The 19985-nt window shown below is 41.7% G+C and overlaps 1 protein-coding gene across 1 annotated transcript; it reads left to right on the plus strand.

Moving 5' to 3' along the window:
- The first annotated feature begins 365 nt into the window (after positions 1-365).
- KLHL9 (kelch like family member 9) lies at positions 366-4730 on the plus strand. The gene has a single exon (XM_025432383.3). It carries the CDS (start codon positions 900-902, stop codon positions 2751-2753), a length of 1854 nt encoding a protein of 617 aa, XP_025288168.1. The 5' UTR covers positions 366-899; the 3' UTR covers positions 2754-4730.
- Positions 4731-19985: the final 15255 nt, after the last annotated feature.

Raw genomic sequence — 19985 nt, forward strand, 5'->3', positions numbered from 1 at the left:
CGCCGCCTCTTCCCCGTTGCCTTCCCATCTATACAAAAGCCGCACGTCATCGTTATTCAAAAGGCAGAAGCCAGGAAGTGTAAATCTTTAAAAAAAAAAAAAAAAAAAAAGTATGAACTTAGGAGGAGAGCTCAGGCGCCGTGAGAAGCTCGCAGCACACGCGCAGCACCACGCGGGCGCCCCTGGAGCCCCAGGCCGCGCCCGCTCCTCCGCGCGACCCCGCCCGGCCCCCCGCCCCGGCCCCCGCCCTCGGCGCCTCCCGCACCGCTGCTCCCCGCCCCCACGCGCCCGCCCGCTGACGGGGCCCGGCGGCGCGCAGGCGCAGTAGCCGCCGCGGCCGCTCCTAGCCCGGGGGATCCTGGGACCAAGCCTTTCCGGAAGGACCGGCTCGGCGTCCGGGGCAGAGCCCGCGTTCCAGGCCCAGGCCCGAGCCAGGCCCGCGGTCCAGGCCGTCGTCCCTGCACCGCCGCCGGCGTCCGCGGCGACGCTCCAGCGAGCGCGGAGGGCGCAGCGGGCCGCGCGCTGAGGTGGGCCGGCCTCGCCGCGTCGCCGGCCGCAGTACGTGGCGGCGCCTCCCCCTTGGCCGGGAGCGGAACTGCTGGAGGAGCGGCGGCGCAGGCCGGACCGGGCGAACCGGGTCGCTTCACTGCCTTCAGGTGATGAATCGTCCGCAGAGCAATCAGATTTGAGGTCCGCAGCCCTCCGTGGCCCTGCCCGCCACCAGTTTTGAGCGGATGACCGGCGGGTGTGTTGGCGGGGTGCCGCGGTGACCGCTCGCCCTTGATCAAGGAAAGCGAGCCCTCCTGCTCGGGGCGTGCGCGGCTCGTTTCCTTGAGAGCTTTCAGGCCACAGCCTCGTTCCCCGGGGGGCCCGGGTCTCCGCGGGAGGAAGGCTTTCCCATGAAAGTGTCCCTCGGCACCGGCGAAATGGGCGTCTCCGCCCACCTACAGCCCTGCAAGGCAGGAACCACGCGTTTTTTTACCAGCAACACTCACAGTTCGGTGGTGCTGCAAGGCTTCGACCAGCTCAGAGTAGAAGGCTTGCTTTGTGATGTGACCCTGGTCCCGGGCGACGGAGATGAAATCTTCCCCGTTCACAGAGCTATGATGGCGTCCGCTAGTGATTACTTCAAGGCAATGTTCACAGGCGGAATGAAAGAACAGGATCTGATGTGCATTAAGCTGCATGGGGTGAACAAGGTTGGGCTGAAGAAAATAATTGATTTCATTTATACTGCAAAACTTTCTCTCAATATGGACAATCTTCAGGACACCCTTGAAGCTGCCAGCTTCTTACAGATTTTGCCCGTCTTGGACTTCTGTAAGGTGTTCCTTATTTCGGGAGTCTCTTTAGACAACTGTGTTGAAGTTGGGCGGATTGCTAACACCTACAATCTGATCGAAGTGGATAAGTACGTCAATAATTTCATCCTGAAGAATTTTCCTGCATTGCTGAGTACCGGGGAGTTTCTAAAACTCCCCTTTGAACGGCTTGCCTTTGTGCTTTCTAGTAACAGCCTTAAGCACTGTACTGAACTTGAGCTCTTCAAGGCCGCCTGTCGCTGGCTAAGATTGGAAGACCCTCGGATGGATTATGCTGCAAAATTAATGAAGAACATTCGATTTCCATTGATGACACCCCAGGATCTCATCAATTACGTGCAGACAGTAGATTTCATGAGAACAGACAATACTTGTGTGAATTTGCTTTTGGAAGCTAGCAATTACCAAATGATGCCATATATGCAGCCAGTGATGCAGTCAGATAGAACTGCCATTCGATCTGACTCGACACACTTGGTCACATTAGGAGGAGTTTTGAGGCAGCAGCTGGTTGTCAGCAAAGAATTACGGATGTATGACGAAAGGGCACAAGAGTGGAGATCTCTTGCCCCCATGGATGCTCCTCGTTACCAGCATGGTATTGCTGTCATTGGAAACTTTCTTTATGTAGTTGGTGGTCAAAGTAATTATGATACGAAAGGGAAAACTGCTGTTGATACAGTTTTCAGGTTTGATCCTCGGTACAACAAATGGATGCAGGTTGCATCGTTAAATGAAAAGCGCACGTTTTTCCACTTGAGTGCCCTTAAAGGACATTTATATGCTGTTGGTGGGCGAAGTGCGGCTGGTGAACTGGCCACAGTAGAATGTTACAACCCAAGGATGAATGAGTGGAGCTATGTTGCAAAAATGAGCGAGCCCCACTATGGCCATGCTGGAACAGTGTACGGAGGCTTGATGTATATTTCAGGAGGAATTACTCATGACACTTTCCAAAACGAGCTCATGTGTTTTGACCCAGATACAGACAAATGGACACAGAAGGCTCCAATGACTACAGTCCGAGGTCTGCACTGCATGTGTACAGTTGGAGACAAGCTCTATGTCATTGGTGGCAATCACTTCAGAGGAACAAGTGATTATGATGATGTTCTAAGCTGTGAATACTATTCACCAACCCTTGACCAGTGGACACCAATTGCTGCTATGTTAAGAGGTCAGAGTGATGTTGGAGTTGCTGTCTTTGAAAATAAAATCTATGTTGTGGGTGGATATTCCTGGAATAATCGTTGTATGGTAGAAATTGTCCAGAAATATGACCCAGAAAAGGATGAATGGCATAAAGTTTTTGACCTTCCAGAGTCACTTGGTGGGATTCGAGCTTGTACTCTCACAGTTTTTCCACCCGAGGAAAACCCTGGGTCACCTTCTAGAGAATCCCCTCTTTCAGCACCTTCAGACCATTCTTAGGACTAAAATGTAGTACCTTTGCAGTGCATCATGGATGATCTCACACTTCCCCTTAAATTGTATCTTCTTAAAGTGATTGGTGCAGTTATTAGGTTAAATGGTAACTGATGTTATTTGTATTGCTTGGCTCAGTGTGTTTATCCGTATGGTTAACAAATGCATTCTGAAAATGTATTTAACATAGCCAGCTGTTTTAACAAATGTAAAAAAGATATGTAGAAAAATGTTTTAGATGTCTTTGTGGTGTTGTGTAAGTCAAATTGTAGGTGATTGTAGTAAATGTGTAATTATGTTCGTTTATGCTTCAAAGCTGCAAGTTTTCATCTTTCACTTCAGAACATCGAAGGGAGGCTGCTTGCTCTGACCTAAAATAGTAAAAGGTCGCCAAATATCACCTACCTTCCCTTTTTTCATAATAGTTTTTGACATCGTTGACAATTCACCAGATCGAGTGCATTCAGAATATGTGAAGTTTCCTAGATAGGAGAAATAAACAGCGTACAAAACCCTAAGTCAGGATTTTGTATCTCTGGAGAGAGGGAAAGGGAGAGAGGAAATATAGGTATGTATGCACATAAACACATCCGTATGCATACATACATGTGTATATACATTCATACAGCTGTACACATACATATATAATTTTAAAATTGATTGGTATTTCGGCTGTAGGAAAATTGTTTCTAAATTAAATTTTTTTTCTTCTACCTAGCAGCTATTTCTATCCAAATGGGAATTCAGTACCAGAGAATAAGTATCTATAGAATCGTACTAAATTGAGATAGATAAGGGCTACAGCATATTAAACTGACTACCAAATTTGTCATTTGACTAAATTGTTACTTCAGATAAAACCTATTACTTTTTCTGCTTGTGTATTGTTTTCTATAGAGTTGCAAGTTCAGGTTTCTGAAAGTTGGTTTTGCTGAATACGTTTAAGCTCTGCTATTTTCCACCCTTTTTGTTCAGTAAAACTTATATGAGGAAAGCTAAGAAAGAAATAACGCTGAGCAAAACGATAGGATTTTAAGTTCAGTCTCCCAACTTAGTCATTCTAATGTGATCATTTGATTTGGGGTGATTGCTCCACCCCATGTGCATCCTGAGCTTTGTGTGACCTGCCTTAGGGCTATGATCTGAGCAAGCGGGAGATATAGTCAGTTCTGTATCAGATCAGGAAAACGTCCTTTTGACTATTTCTAAAGAACAGGACCAACTTCAGATTCTCTCAGAAGCCAGCTACAGAGAAAGCGTGGGACATTCCTGTTTTTCAGGCAGTACTAAAGTAGATGTTCAGCCTCTAAAATACCAAAGGCATCCCTACTGGTTGAGAATTACATGGGGAGATCTTAATGACCTCTTTTCTGCAAATGGAAGTCATAGGAGTCTTGTAGGTAGTGAGTGATTCTAGAGAGGTACTTTATTGGAATAATTGCCTACCTGAAGAAAAAATTTACATGTGTGTATTTACATACATATGAATATGTATACCCTTACACTTGGGAGATTGTCATAGTATATATAAATCAGGAACAATCTTCTCTTTATTGACAATCTCATAATAAAACTCAGGAACCAGGACAAAATGAATTGGCTTCCAGTGGTCTGAACTTCACTGCCTGTACAAGTGTTGATTCATTTTAATGCTTTTTATGATTTCTGCCTTGGCAGAAAATTTCATACTTTCTATGTTTTTTTTAATGACTAATTTTTTTATTACTAAAAATAGCACATTTGAGTACACTTAGAAAATAGAAAAAGTAGAAATTGATGTTAACTTTGTGCATTGAATAAGCAAGAAATGGCATCCCAATCATTTCTTTATTAATGAGGTTAAATATTTGTGTTTTTTGAGTATCTCCGTTTCCTCTTTGAATGTTCATGTCCTTTACCCTTGTGATACCTATTGGACTTGCTTTGTTTTTTTCATACCAAGTTATAGGATCTCTTTATATAATAAATATAATTTAACTGGCATTTGCTTGCATTGATTTCTTTTTCTCAATCTATTACAGTTTTACAAAGGCAGTTAATTTTTGAGATAAAATTTGTCCATCTTTTTGCATCTTGACGGATAATAAGGGGTAATTCTGCTATTCTTTATTTTTTACCTAGTTTTGATATATAACTCTTGGTGTTAATTTTGACCTGCTGAGGTGATACTGCCCCGTTTGCCTTCTATTCTGCATAAGCTTTCCTCTTTACTTTGTTGAAAGAAGGTATTGTGGTTTTTAAAAAGATTTTTATTATTTGAGAGAGAGAGTGCACAAGTGGGGGTGCAGAGGAAGAAGCAGACTCCCTACTTAGCAGGGACCCAGACATGGGACTGGATCCCATGGGACTGAATCTCAGGACCTGAAGATCATAACCTGAACCAAAGGCAGATGCTTAACTGAGTCACCCAAGTGCCCTGAAAAAAGGTTTTTGCCTTCTATTAGTTGACTCTTTTGCTTTGTAACTAGCTAAATACTACTTCACCAGATAAGCTGACTACTCCACCTATACCCCCTACCTCCAGCCTGACACACTCCACCTCATCCTTTTAGAATTTTCTGCAGTTGACAGCTGTCTTGGTAGTCATACAATAGCTGACTGATGGTAGGCTAATACTACTAATTACATCTGGAATTCCTTGCTTCTAGATAAATTTTCAGTGGCTTTGAAATGATTGGAAAAAAGATCTTATTTTCAAAAGCTGATAATTTTTTACTGGAAAATTAATTAGATAATTAAGACTGGAAAAAAAGGATAAACTGCCAGCACAATAGACGTTAGAAACTTTTAGTGTTTCTTATTTTTCTAAGTTTCGAAATTACTGTTTGTTAGTTTCTCTGATTATAGAAGTAATTTATGTGTATTATAGAAAGTACAGGAAAATAAAAGAAAGTATAAATTATCAATGATTTCCATATGCCAAGGGTAACTTTTGTTAATATTGGGTATATTATACATATACATGTGTACAGACATTTGTCAAATATTTTTCAAATATGCTAGACCCTAACCTAAAATATGGATGATAAAAGGAAATCCAACTTTCAAAGACACACACTGCTATCACTATAACTTTTTCTCCAGGTCTTATAAAATGTGTATATATTGTAAAATAATGTACTTCTCCCTAATTATCAAATACATATGCATTAAGAAAAACATTCTATCTTTACTTAAATCCATACTTATTTTTTCCGCTTTTGCCAACAGAATTCTTGTAATTTACCTGTAAAGCAAACACATTCAATCATGTTCAAATTTTTCTGGTTTGTAATTAAATTACCTGGTTTTGATTATAAAGACAAAATTAGCTCCCACAGAACATCTCATTCAAAACTACAGAAACAAAAAAAAAAAAAAAAAAACTACAGAAACAGGGACACCTGAGTGGCTCAGAGGTTAAGCATCTGTCTTTGGCTCAGGGCATGATCCTGGGGTCCTGGGATCGAGTCCCACATCAGGCTCCCTGCATGGAGCCTGCTTTCCCTCTGCCTGTGTCTCTGCCCCACCCCCCCATGTGTCTCTCATGAATAAATAAATAAAATATTTTTTAAAAAAACAAAACTACAGAAACATAGCATTAAGAGAAAAAAAAATGTCCTATCTCAACCAGTTATTAACTGAAAGACCTTGGGGTAAGTAAGCTTACAAAGCTAAAGTTTACCCTTTTGTCTATGGCATTAAGATGGGAGTTCATAATTGTGGGTTCTGTATCAGAATTATAAGTAGAAAATGTTACAAAGTGATTAGCATAAGGCATGCACAGAGAAGCATTAAGTAAATGGTAATTGGTACTAATAAAGTTGGCATTTTGCGTCATAATTTTTTACTTTTGTTTTAATTATTTTTATAGGTTATTTTTGAAGTATTAAATTTTCCACTTAGGAATGTACCTTCCTTTTTTCTATTTCCCTATGAGTGTACATTTAAATATCTACCCCAAGTTTTCACTATTATAAATTAAGATTTAGTGTTCCTACATAAAATTTTGTCCATGTCTGACTGTGATAAATTCTAAAGAAGTTAAATCTGAGTCAAATAGTGTAGGCTCTTGAAAAATATTTCCAAGGGTGTGCCACTATGCATTTCGAGCAGAATGTATTTAGTGATTATTTCAAAGGGTATCTTTACAGTTCCAGTTTTGGGTTTATATATTTTAAATCACAACACTGAAATTTTTGTTTATTGAGCATGTACATTCTTCACCTGTGAATCATTTGTTCCTGTCTTTAGCTTCATATGTCCTATTTGCCACAAAGACTTTTTTTTCTCAATTTATAGCATTTTTATTGAGGCAAGGCTACTCAACTTTTTAAGTTGAGATATAATTGACATGTATTAGTTGAAGTTCATAACATAATAATTTGATATATGTATATGCTGTGAAATGATCATCACAATCAGCGTAATTAGTATCACCATATATAGATATAACTTTTTTTTTGGAACAAGAACTTTTTAAGATTTACTCTCTTAGCAACTTTCAAATATACGATAGTATCATTAACTATAGCCACATGCTGTACATTACATCCTGACTCATTTATAACTAGAAGTTTGTGCCTTTTGACTATCTTCACACATTCCATTTAATGCAGTCAAATATGTCATCTTTTTTGCATTTTGAACTTTTGGTGATAATTTTCCTGTTTGTTTACATAGTACAGATGTCACATTTCTCTTCCTTTATCCTATTGCTTTATTGCTGCTAAAGCTTGCTCTGGGAGCATTTACTGCTTATCTCTTGTTCAAATAGCTTTTCTTCTTTATGATTTCAATCTGAAATTTACAAAAATTTACAAAAATGGCTTTTATGTTAATATTAGTCTCTATTTACAGTAAGTATTTTCCCATCTTTTTTCTTTGAGTATATATCTTAACATGCAAGGCTTTTTGGGTAATGTACTGAAATTACTTTTTCCTTTGTCATTTTAAAATATCTTCTTGTGTATTTTTTCCCACCATGATACAGTAGGATTATCCCAGTATTTTATATTATTGTTATGAATATCACTTTTAACTAGATTTCTGACATAAAATCTAAAGTATGTTCTCAAATTATTATCCAATTGTCCCATCACCACTTTTTGAATAATTTTTACTTTCTCACTGAATTTTTATGCTTTTTAAAATCATGTAATAAAATCTTATATGGGTCATTTAGAGTCTCTTTCTTCAGTTCCAATGATCTTTCCTTCACATTGTCTTTGGTATATGGATTGCTATTTCGAAATTTTGTTTTCACCTTGTATTCCAAACTATTGCAGCATTAGTAGGAAATGCATGGTTTTAACATGTTGGTTATCTGTCATCATAACTAACATCAATTCTTAAGTTTTGAATGAAACATTAGTGTCATTGATTTGTAACAGGTTTTTGGGTGGATTCTCTTGTGTTTTCACCTTAGAAATCATATTATCTTCATAGTATAAAAACCCTGTTTCATTTTGTATTTGTATCATAACTATTAACTATGAAACCCTGTTTCATTTGAAACCTGTTTCATTTTCTATTTGTATCATAACTTAAAACATTCATTAATACTTTCAGCAAAATTATAGTAGTGACACAAGTCATTGTGTCTTTTAAGTAATTTTAATAGAAGTGATTGCAGTTTTCTAATTTTTTTCTTAAAGAGAGGTATTCTTTTGTTCATTAAAGGTGATTGTACATAGTGCAGAACTGGTGAAGTGTTCCTTAACCAAATGCATGAATAATAGGTACATTCCTCAATTTTCTTGTTAACAAGTCTCTGAGCAACCACTTTCTAGGGCTGATATTATCCTGCCATCTACTGGTTGAAATTAAAATCCTCATTTTTAAATAGATTCCAGAAAATATATCTCCTTATAAACAACAACAAAAACACACACAAAAAAACCCAGTAATGATAAAAACCACAAGAAATTTTTGTAGTATCAAGTCTTCACATCATACTCAATTACCTAATTAAATACATAAAATCTATGGTAATTCTTGGTGTACATAGTGGGTCAGACAATCAAAGAGAATGTACTTTTTGACATCACATAAAAATACACTTAAATTGCTTAGACAAAAATTATCAATTATTTTATTGATAAATTCATACAGTTGCCAAATATCAAATGTCTGCAATATTTTTTTTAAAAAAGGATTTTAATTATATATTTTATAGAGAGAGTGTGCTAGCAAAGGCACTGCACATGGCGGGAGGAGCAGAGGGGTAGGGGAAGGGAGCAGGAAAGAATCCAAAGGAGACTCCTGCTCTGGGCTCCCATGACCCTGAGATCATAACCTGAGCTGAAATCAAGAGTTGGAAACTTAACCGACTGAGCCATGCATGCATCCCAAAAGTCTGCAACATTTTATCTAAGCATCCATACCCACTACTGCATGCCATTGGCAGGGACAGGGGGGACATTCCCCATTTCTTTTTAATTATTTTAGCAAAGAATTTCATCATGAAGACACTTATAAATCTTTTCAATAGAAGAAATAATGTAATATGCAATATATCCAGGTATAAGTAAATCTGATAAACTTTTAATATCCTAAGAGCTTTTTATATTGGCTTGCCCATATGGATCCTAGGATCACATCACTGCTCTAGCCATACACTTTCATTCAGCCTGGACAGAAATATCATACACAAGCACACACACGTGCGATACACAATAACTTTTGAATTAGCTGATTCAAATTCTTTAGCATACCATCTATGGGCTTAAGGAAAGTCTGCTTCTTGGCTATGGGAACAGTAAGAGTGGTATAATTACCCATTTTTGAATTCTCCAAATCTGTCTCAGAGTAAAATATTCTCATACATAAAGCATTCTTTTCCTATGATGGATATGACTGAAAACAGGTAACTTCTTACTGTGGCCTCCTGAAGGCTATCAAGGGTATGCATATTTCCATATTTCTTTTCTAGATACAGCTGCAGGATCAAAGTTATATTTCATGCTCTTTTAGAACAAGATGAGGGATCCCTGGGTGGTGCAGCGGTTTGGTACCTGCCTTTGGCCCAGGGCGCGATCCTGGAGACCCAGGATCGAATCCCACATCGGGCTCCCGGTGCATGGAGCCTGCTTCTCCCTCTGCCTGTGTCTCTGCCTCTCTCTCTTTCTCTCTTTGTGACTATCATAAATAAATAAAAAAAAATTAAAAAAAAATTAAAAAAAAAAGAACAAGATGAGTATAAAGCTGATGACAGCAGCCAAGGTCAGATGTATCATTGTGTACAGCCTCTTCAGTCTAAGTCCATAGAGTATTCTGGCCCTTTATTGGTCCATCTTCCAGAAATCTGTTACTGTATAGTATAGGTTTATCATCTTTGGCCTCATTTCACCCAAGAACCAGTCAGCACCGTCAGTTTATGTGTAGGTCAATGGGCAGGTCTAATTTTTACTGACTCAAACAATTTTATCTTAGTTAGAAATCATAGTTTATCACTTAGAAGTGAAGGAAACATTCTTCCATCCAGGAACTTCAAATTCATGGTAAATAGTTAAGCAAAAACATACTCAATATAAAATCCTAAAGTCAGTAATAAGATTTATTTCCTCATACTAGGCAAAATGTTTACTACAGTTTATTAATTTCTCCATCCTTCTCTAGATGAGAGAAAATCACGGATTTCACAAAACCTTCCATATATCATGTATTCAGATATACTTGAAGATGTCATATAAGTTCAAAGACTGGGAAAAGAGTTTTATAACCTTCAAGGAAGCTGTCCCTTTTTTTTTTTAAAGATTTTATTTATTTATTCATTCATGATAGACATAGAGAGAGAGAGGAGGCAGAGACACAGGCAGAGACATAGAGGGAAAAGCAGGCTCCATGCCGGGAGCCCAATGTGGGACTCGATCCTGGGACTCCAGGATCACACCCTGGGCCAAAGGCAGGCGCTGAACTGCTGAGCCACCCAGGGATACCCCAGCTGTCCCTTTTTTAAATTTTTTTTTTTTTGGAGTTCAATTTGCCAACATATAGCATAACACCCAGTAAGGCAGCTCTCCCTTAATGAGCTCACTCATGCCCTGAATTGTCTTGCTTTATCCTACAAGGGGAAATAGGTTATAGATTCCACTGACACTGTCTACTTCATTCACTTCTTGGGTTTCAATAGATTCTATATTCACCCTCACCACTTATCTGGTAGCTAGTCAGCCATGTGCAACAGGTTCATAGCTACCATTTGGGAATACCTCTATGTGTAGACCAAACTCAAGATCCCTCTCAACTTAGCTCCCAAACCCAATATCTAGAAATGGACTAGGATCCTCTGCTGGACACTTCAAGATAGTCAAAGCTCCCAGTGAACATCCTGATTATGTGGAGTATCTATTGGATGCAGAAACGACAGGATTAGCCATCTTATTATAGCTATGAACCAGTCTTGAACTATAAACAAGTCACTAGCTGGATGTTTTATTTTTAAAAATAATAAAACAACTGATCATTCTGGTCCATAATTGTACTTCCCTGGGGTAGTTACTACATTTCAGTGATGTCACAGGACAAGCCATTCTAGTTGAAGACGTGTACAGTTTTTGAATACTTAATCATAGAAACGTTCAGGGTGCCATTAGGGAGATAACTAGAGATAGTGGTATCAGGCACAAGAAACATGCAGAACCTGCTACTCCTAAGCTCCGTGCCTGCATAGAGTGATTGGTTTTCCTCTAGTCTACTTTACTTTATAACCCCCCTGCTTCTGTCTTTCAGGAGACCAGGAGCACAGAGAAAAATCTCAGCAATAGTCTAACTCCATAACAGCCTTGTCCATCCCCTACGAATGATTTCTCCCCCTAGACTTAACCTAAACCACAATCCCCACAATCCAAGTCTATTCTTCTACCCAAATTGGGCATTTGACCTGCAATATCCTTAATATCAAGGATATAGTACTGAGAAACACTGTTCTATCACATTATAGATTAGCATCTATTTGTCTGATAAATTTCTGATTATTCTCTTCTTGAAGACTCTGAGCCACATGGCCCTTTGACACAACAGAACAGCAACCCAATTTCCATCCCTAATGCAAAGCTTCATATAGTGGTTTTTTTTACATTCCACATCATCCTGGCATTATAATTTCCAAGGAAACAGGATTCTCCTCAATCCTGTTGATAAGGGAATGTGGCCAACAACACACAACCCTCTCAGCTTTCGAGTGGTTGCTTTCTTACCAATGACTACCCCAGCTCCATTGTGTTCCTAGAACCTCCAGGATGAACACTTGTTCATACGAGCTCAAGCACTGTAGTCCAGAGCTGATATTCTTTTCCCTGATTTCCTTAGAATCATGTATTTTCCAAGTTTAAACACTATAAGAATCCCTTCCTACCCCTTCCTACTGAACTTTGTCATGATTCTTTATGGGGAATGGTCTCACAGCAAAGGTTAAGAAATCTGACTTAGTTTGACTATCCATTCGCTGCTGTTGGTCTACACCTGCTGGGCTTCTTTATATTCCAGGAAAGGAAGGAGTGTGAGAGTAACCAGAACAGGCACAATCTTCAGCCCCATCTATGCTGTTAGTGGTAAGAAGATAATTCAGTGCTAAATTTTTTTTTTGGGGGGGGAGAGGAGGATAGCAGATGACCCCTTTTATTTTATACATACAAATAATGTTTTAAACTGTTTTTAAAATATCTGAAAGGGGGCAGCCTGAGTGGCTCAGCAGTTTAGCGTGATCCTGGAGACCTGGGATTGAATCCCATGTCAGACTCCCTGCATGGAGCCTGCTTCTCCCTCCGCCTGTGTTTCTGCCTCTGTGTGTGTGTGTGTGTGTGTGTGTGTGTGTGTGTGTGCCTCATGAATAAATAAGTAAAATCTTTAAAAAAAATTTTTTTTAAATATCTGAAAGGTTTTAGAAGAAAAAAATCTCTTCTTCAACTAATGTGAAAAGAAAAAGTGAGGATGGGGGTAAACCCATAACAAAAAAGCCTTATCTATTACTTTCCCATTGCTATCATGTAAGTATTTTAAATATTGAAACATCAGCAATGTGATCACATCTTATACCCGAATCCCTTGAAATAAAAAGAGAACTACTTGAAACATTGATTTTGAAGACCTCCTGGGAGATTAAAAGCAGCTTTGAAAGGCTCTGCTTATAAGAGCAGAAACACATAGCCTTCAAGGTGAGTACAACAAAATCACTGCAGAATAAGAAAAATCACAGGGAGATCTGTGACAGGCTATGGCCACAGCAGTATCTCCCATTCCACAGTGTCTTGAGGACTTTGCCATTTCTCAAAAAGGTGAATCTAATTTAACTCCCCTTAAATATGGGAAGACTTGGAAATTGCTTATAAAAAATTTGTTAGAAATCATGTGTGACTTCCAAGATCATGTTAGAGTTTATCACTTTTAACACTACTCTAATACTCGAGGTCAGATAACTCTTTGTCGTGGGGCCCTATCCTCTGCACTATGGGATGTTTAGCAGCATCCTTGGCTTATATCCACTAGATGCCAATAGCATCCCTCTTCAGTTGTGACACCCAAAAATGTCTCCAGACATTGCCCAAAGTCTCCAGGGGGACAAAATCATTCTCACTGAGAACCACTGGGTTAGATCATAAAAAGTGATACAGCTTTGTCACTGGGCCACTCACTTTTGAGCCCTCAGTCCTCACATAAATAGTGCAAGTGTCCTGGGTTCACCAGTCTGTCAGAAAAAGCAGGCCTCAAGGAGAAGTTATGGTGAGATGCTCCTGTTCCCAGTGCCAGCTGAGATGTATAAGCATCAGATATATAAGTGAGAGTGCCTACCAACTGTCAGGTCACCCCCAGCCATCCAGTGGGGTGTGTTCCAAGCTGAGGCCCCAGATGTTGTGAGGCAGAGATCAGCCATTCCTTCAAATCTCTGATTCACAGAACCTGTGAAAATAAGACAATTGTTATTTAGGATAATACATTTTAGAGTAAATTGTTTCAAAGTTGTAATAATGGGGATATTTTGTATTGGGAGTGTAGTGATGAAAATAATAAGTAAATAACAAACCCTATTTATCAGATCATACTGAGTAGGAGACTGTAAAATCTTTTAATACTTAAAGGAGGTCTAAGGTCACACCTTATAGATTTTCAAACAAACACAAGGCCTCTAAGAATCATAAGGTAGTGCCTCATGGATTTTTGTCATTAAATAAGAGGACTCTATGAGACCAAACTGTTGTCTCACAGAAGCCTTGAGAGTAGCCCAAAGTGAAAAAGGGTGTATTTGAAGAGACTGGTGGGTGTGCCTCCTATCCAATGACAATCATTATAAATTGATATACAGCTAACCAACTAAATGTGTAGAGTAATATATCAATTTAGGTTGAAAATAAGAGATAACACAAAATAAAGAGGCTTTGGAGCCTCAAAATTTTCCAGAAAGGAAAAAGGTTGAGAAGCCTACGCAGTAGAAATAGGGCACTTGGGTGGCTCAATTGGGTAAGTGTTTGCCTTTGGATCAGGTCATGATCTCAGGGTCCTGGGATTGAGTCCCACATTGGGCTCCCTGCTCAGCAGGAAGTCAGTTTTTCCCTCTCCCTCTGCCCCTCCCCCTATTTCTCTCTCTTTCTTTCTCTCTCTCTCTCTCAAATAAATGAATAAAATATATTTTTTTTAAGTAGCCTATGCCAGGAGCCACTTCTTGTGGAAAAGGAAGGATAACTTAAAGGGAGAACTAAGAAGTGCAGAGAGGAGAAAAATCAGCCCTGGAGAGTAACTCTCGGAGAGTTAGCCTGAGCTCCTATCTGAAAACCCACACCACCTGCCCAAATGGGCATCAGGTTTACAATAGACCAGCGAGAGCTGTGTGCTTTCCGCTTTCCCCCAGTTTGAATGGGGGTGCCGGTAATGTTACCTTATTTCTGTCTTAGACGTTGTATGTTAGACAGTAAAGGGACAAATCACCTCTCTGTTTGGATTGTAGATCTTCACACTGAGGAGAATGACACTCGTGAAGCTGTGCTGCCGCAGTTGTCCTACTCATGATTATTTCAGCTGTGAATGATAGAGGCACGATGAAAGAGAACGAACAAAAAATAAACATTATTGACCTAAGTAATTGGGGGTGGAGAAGCTGCCTTAGCGCTCACATAAGCCTACCAGCTCAGTCTCCCACCCCTGCGTTCCCCAGGTAATCTTACTACTGGCCAACTTTCTTTTTACTGGGTGCCTCCCAGGACTAAAGGAGGGTAAGGAGCCTAGGCAGGGAAGAGGTAGAGGTAGAGCTTTTGACACATGAAGGAACTGTGAGAGCACTGAGTGCAGGGTCAGTCTTTGCTGAGAGAGGCATGGCCCTGTGGGGAGAAAATTACTCCCAAGACCAAACCACCCAGCCCAGGACCTATCAGAGCAGAATACGGAAAGGACTTGCCATTCACAACAGAAACCAGATTCAGAAGGATGCACTTGTGAGCTGGAGGGAGGCAGACAAAGGGGCTCTGGAGAGGATCTGGAGGCAGAGGGCTATCTTGGGCCTGTGGGACCCTGAGGTCCATTGGCTGTCAGGGGAGGGGACTGAGTCCTTAAGGGGTCCTCAAAATTTTATGCTAGGCATCACACTCCATCCTTTCTGCAGATATGGTCTCAACCTCCCAAATAGTTCCAAACATTGCCTCTCTCTATGAATATGACTTTCACATGAGTCTTTACCCAGTCATATCGCCAAACGTTAGACCCATATTTCTACCTGCTACCCTAGAACATCTCTAAAAATACAGTCTCTTATTATTGTTACATAATCCGCTAAAAATTACTCACTACATTTTAAATCAGACCCAGACAAAAAAGTATTTTAGTGAATATTTACAAAATTAAGGCCATTTAGAAGTAGATGAGACTCAATTTTGGAAGGCTGGGGCCAAGTCTCCTTTTCAAATTCCTTGGCTTTCTTATGAGCCTATTCACACAGAAAAAGCACTTAGTGATTTCTACTTCTGAATTTCCTGTCTGGCCGTGTCCTGGGCATGGCAGCTATATACTTTTTTTCTCAGATAAGACTGATACTTTGCAATTAGTTCTCCATAGGCAGGCAGGAGTCATCATTGCCCAGAGGGGGTCTTTCCTTCCCCATCTCCTGCACCAAACTGGTAACCAGATCTTTCACCTTCTGATCAAGTCCAGTGAGGACTTTCAGCCATTCATGCTGAAGATGCTGCAGATCTGTTGGATCATCTCATGAAGAGAGAGGTGGCCTGAGCTGTTTGGAACTGGCTGCCATCCAACTGCTTCTAAGAAGAAGTAAAAATATTCTTGGTCCTTCAGGCAGGAGAAAAAGGAAGATCCTCCCCCATTCACAGGTCTGTGAATGTCTCCTGCTTAGGCAGGCCACAGTTCTAGGCCAGGTGACAGCTAAGGGTACAGAACTAGAGAGCATCAGACTTGGTGTCATCGGTGAGGAGGTTGGCAGGCCCCAGGTGAGTGGGGGGGATGCAAATGTCTGGCTATGGGGGACTTTGCCTAGCTGCTCTGAGTACCTTCTTGCAAATGAGATTCTTACATAGGGTAAGACTGATACTTCCATACTTATCCCAATTTTGTTTTCACTTTTTGTCAAGTTCTCTTCTATTTTTGGGCCTCAGACAACATCATGACTTTAACACTTCTTTTTACTATGACACTGGAAATTAAACACACTCAAGGAAGATGACGGAAGTCTCAGACCAATGAGATGTATTCATCTAAGTGAGACCCAAGGTGGAAGTAAAAACCCGAGTCTTAGGCTTTATCTCTTTTTCATTTTTTTAAAACATTTTATTTATTTATTCATTCATGAGAGACACAGAGAGAGAGAGAGAGAGAGAGAGAGGCAGAAACAGGCAGGGGGAGAAGCAGGCTCTCCATAGGGACCCCAATGCGGGAATCAATCCCAGGACCCTGGGGATCACACCTTGAGCCCAAGGCAGATGCTCAACCACTGAGCATCTTTTTCATTTCTAATAAGAGTTCTCAGTGGTTTGATCCTGGGTACCATTTTTACACTTCAAATGCACTGAAATACAACTTGCCTCAACTCTTAGCATTTCCTTTTTAAAGGGATAAGCATTAAATTTGACATTTTCCACATTTCTTTCTGGGAGCCATGGCTCCTATATTCTGACACACACTAGAGATGATAATGGCAGAAAACCCAACACCAAGGGTTAAATCATAGAATTCTCTTTATACTGTTCCCCAAAACATGCTGACTGCACACATGTGAAAGACAATGTGCTTGGAAATGTGGATTCAAGGAAGGTAAGACAGGGATGATGACTACCTTCCAGGGAGTGGGAAAGCACGTAGTAGAGACATGGTTAGGATCAAGGGAGCACCAGCATCGTCAATGTAGCAAAGGGCAAGTGCTTAGAGATGATGAAGAGGAGGACATGGAGGGCAACAGGAAGCTCCACTTTCTAAAGAAATCTGTGGCTCCTGAACATTAATGACACCAGACTTTCATTTCTTCCTCAAAAAAATTGAGACAGCTTTAGTAATGGACATGCAGAAAATTGTAAAGATTAAATGGAATAAAGTTTGCAAATTACAGACTCCTAATGCAGAATCACAGTAAATGAGAGTAAACCTGACCTTAGTAAATGATAGCTGCCTGAAAGATTAATACGAGAAATAATACTCGGTAGAGTCCACATTCAGCCAAGCCAAGACAGGCTTTCAGTGCAGCTCCCTTAACACTCTTAGAGATGTGTATGGCCAGCTTCCTGCCCCCAAATAAACTCCAGAAGGGGACATTGTTCCAGGACTGTGAAGGAGCAGAGCCCAATATTCCCTCGGATATCAGTCCCTGGAACACACAGGAGACAGATCTCACAGCACACTTGAAGCTCTTTGTAGAGAACCAGCACCTTGAAAGTTATCTGACAGAAATGGCTGCTCTGTGACTAGTATAAAAGGAGTAAGAGTCCCTTCTCTCATGCTCAGGTACATTCAGACCTCTTCTGGGGATATTTTTTAAGATACCGTGTAGGAAAAAAAAATAGGAAAAAATTTAAAAATTAAAAAAAAAAAACAGGAAAAGAGTTTTTAAAAAATGAAGGACAGGGTGATGAGATATGGAATATTCCTAGATTTTCAACCATTGATTATCACAACACTAATTCAAAAGCTATTTCCTGTGTTAGTGATAAGGTATAGTGAGTGAGTATACCCCTCTAGCACCCAATTTACAAAGGCACCAAATCTAAGTAATCAAGATAAATAACTTAATGCAATATTTTAAACTCTAAATTAATTCAAAACCTCCAGGATGTACAAAATATCAAAATGTTAAATAAAGAAAATTGACCTGTACTTGGAAGTTCCTGAGAGTCTTCAAAGGAAGAAGCAGAGTATATATGGAATTTCAACAAATCCCATTCATTCTGTGAATATCTTACTAAAGAAAATGGAAAGATCCAATGTGCTGAATGTTCTCAACTGCTTGTAAACAACACTAACTTTTCTCCTTAACAATGTAGTCAAGTTGGAATCCGGGGAAAGATATTTCACTAACCAGAAGGTAAAAAAAAGCTACTTAACTGAACTGAAAAGAAATAATCTTGACTATATTATTGAGTTTGTTTCATCAAAGGTAGAAAAGTGAAGTTATATTCAATTATTATTTTGCTGTGAATAAAATGTAATTTCTACTCCACCGAAAAAGTTGACTACAAAATTATGTATGAGTTTGAGTATTTTCCATATGAGAAGTTTTGCTGTTTCGTGTGTAAAGTTTGGATTTGACATGTGCTGTGAAATCTGTGGTGTGGGCGCAGGTGACTGGGATGTGCAATGAGTGTCCAGGGTCCTAATCTGCAGGTGGCCCTCGTGTGGCCCTGCTGCCACCACAGACACCCCCGTCCCACCTGCAGATATGCCTAGAAGTGAGGAGGGTACATGTTGGGTGCTCCCCATCCTTCCAGCGACCATGGGGACTAGGCTGGCTGGTGACCAGCTCTGCCCACTGCATCCTCACTGCAGTCCAGGCGAGTCCCGACGTCCCTTCATTCCATAGCCACATGGTCCCATTTCCCTAGCGTTTCATCGTCCTGTACTCCATCATCCCATCATCCCATGTTCCCTTCATCCTCTCACTAGATCACCATGTGGTCCTGTCGTCCCATCAACCTGTGGTCCCGTCTCCCCATCGCTTCATCGTCCCATCTTCTTGATGTACCATTGCTCCATTGTCCCACAGTCCAGTCGTTCTGACATCCCGCAGCTCCACCTTCCCGTCGCATCATTGTCCCATCATCCCATCGTCCTGTCATACCATCCACACTGTCCTGTGTCACTCCATCATCCCTTCGCCCCATCATCACATTGCCTAATGCCCCATCGTCCTATCGTCCTATCATCCTGTCCCACCATTGCCCCGTAGTCCCATCATACTATCAGCCACACAAGGCCCCATTGTCCAATCGGCCCCTTGCTGTCCCATCATCTCAGCGTCCACTCAACCCATTTACCTGTCGACCAGTAGCCCTGTCAAGTGTCCCCGTCACACTGTCGCCCCTTCTTCCCATTGTCCCGTAGCCACATGTGCCATCGCCCCAGTGTCACATCGTCCTGTCACCCGACCTCCAAAAGCCCCATCGCTCCATCACTCCATCACCTCGTTTCTCATTGCCGCATCTTCCCATCACTGCATCGTCCAGTCATCTGTCCCTTCATCTCCAGCTTGTCCCATCACCCCATCGCCTGATCGCCCCATCGCTGCACCATCCCCTCACTTGTCATCCTGTGGCCCCCAGGGCCTAACCTTTTCATCATACTGCCATCTTGTCTTCTGAAAGCCCCGTCGTTCTAACGTCCCCCTGCACCCCCGCCCCATCCTCCGCCCCCGCCCCCCCCGCCCTCCCGAGCCGGTCGCGGCCCCGCCGGCGGGCGCACACCCGACCCCGAAGCTGCAAACCCGCCCGCGCGCGCCGCGGCTCAAATCCCTTCGGCTCAAATCCCTTCGGGAAACCGCGTCTTGCGGCCCGTCCTCTGGCTGCACTATCTCGGCCCAAGGGGCGCCGGGACCCAGGCCGAGCCGCAAGCGCAGGCTGCAGGACGCCCTCGGGCCACCGGGGCCCCCCCAAGCGCCGCCGGGCCGCCCGCTCGGCGGGGAGGGGGCGGGAGGACGGGTTTGCGGGGACCCGGGCCGCGGCCCCGAGCCGCCCCCCCAGGCCGCCCCGCGCAGCCCGGGCCCCACACAGCGGCCGCCGGGACCACCACCGCCGCCGCGGGGCCCCATCCCTGGGCGGCAGGAGGAGGCTGCCGCCG

Source organism: Canis lupus, chromosome 11, assembly GCF_003254725.2.
Source record: "Canis lupus dingo isolate Sandy chromosome 11, ASM325472v2, whole genome shotgun sequence".
Taxonomy (NCBI): Eukaryota; Metazoa; Chordata; class Mammalia; order Carnivora; family Canidae; genus Canis; species Canis lupus.

Excerpts from the sequence above, each read along its gene's own strand:
- KLHL9 (XM_025432383.3), top strand. The coding sequence starts at position 900 with ATGAAAGTGTCCCTCGGCACCGGCGAAATGGGCGTCTCCGCCCACCTA.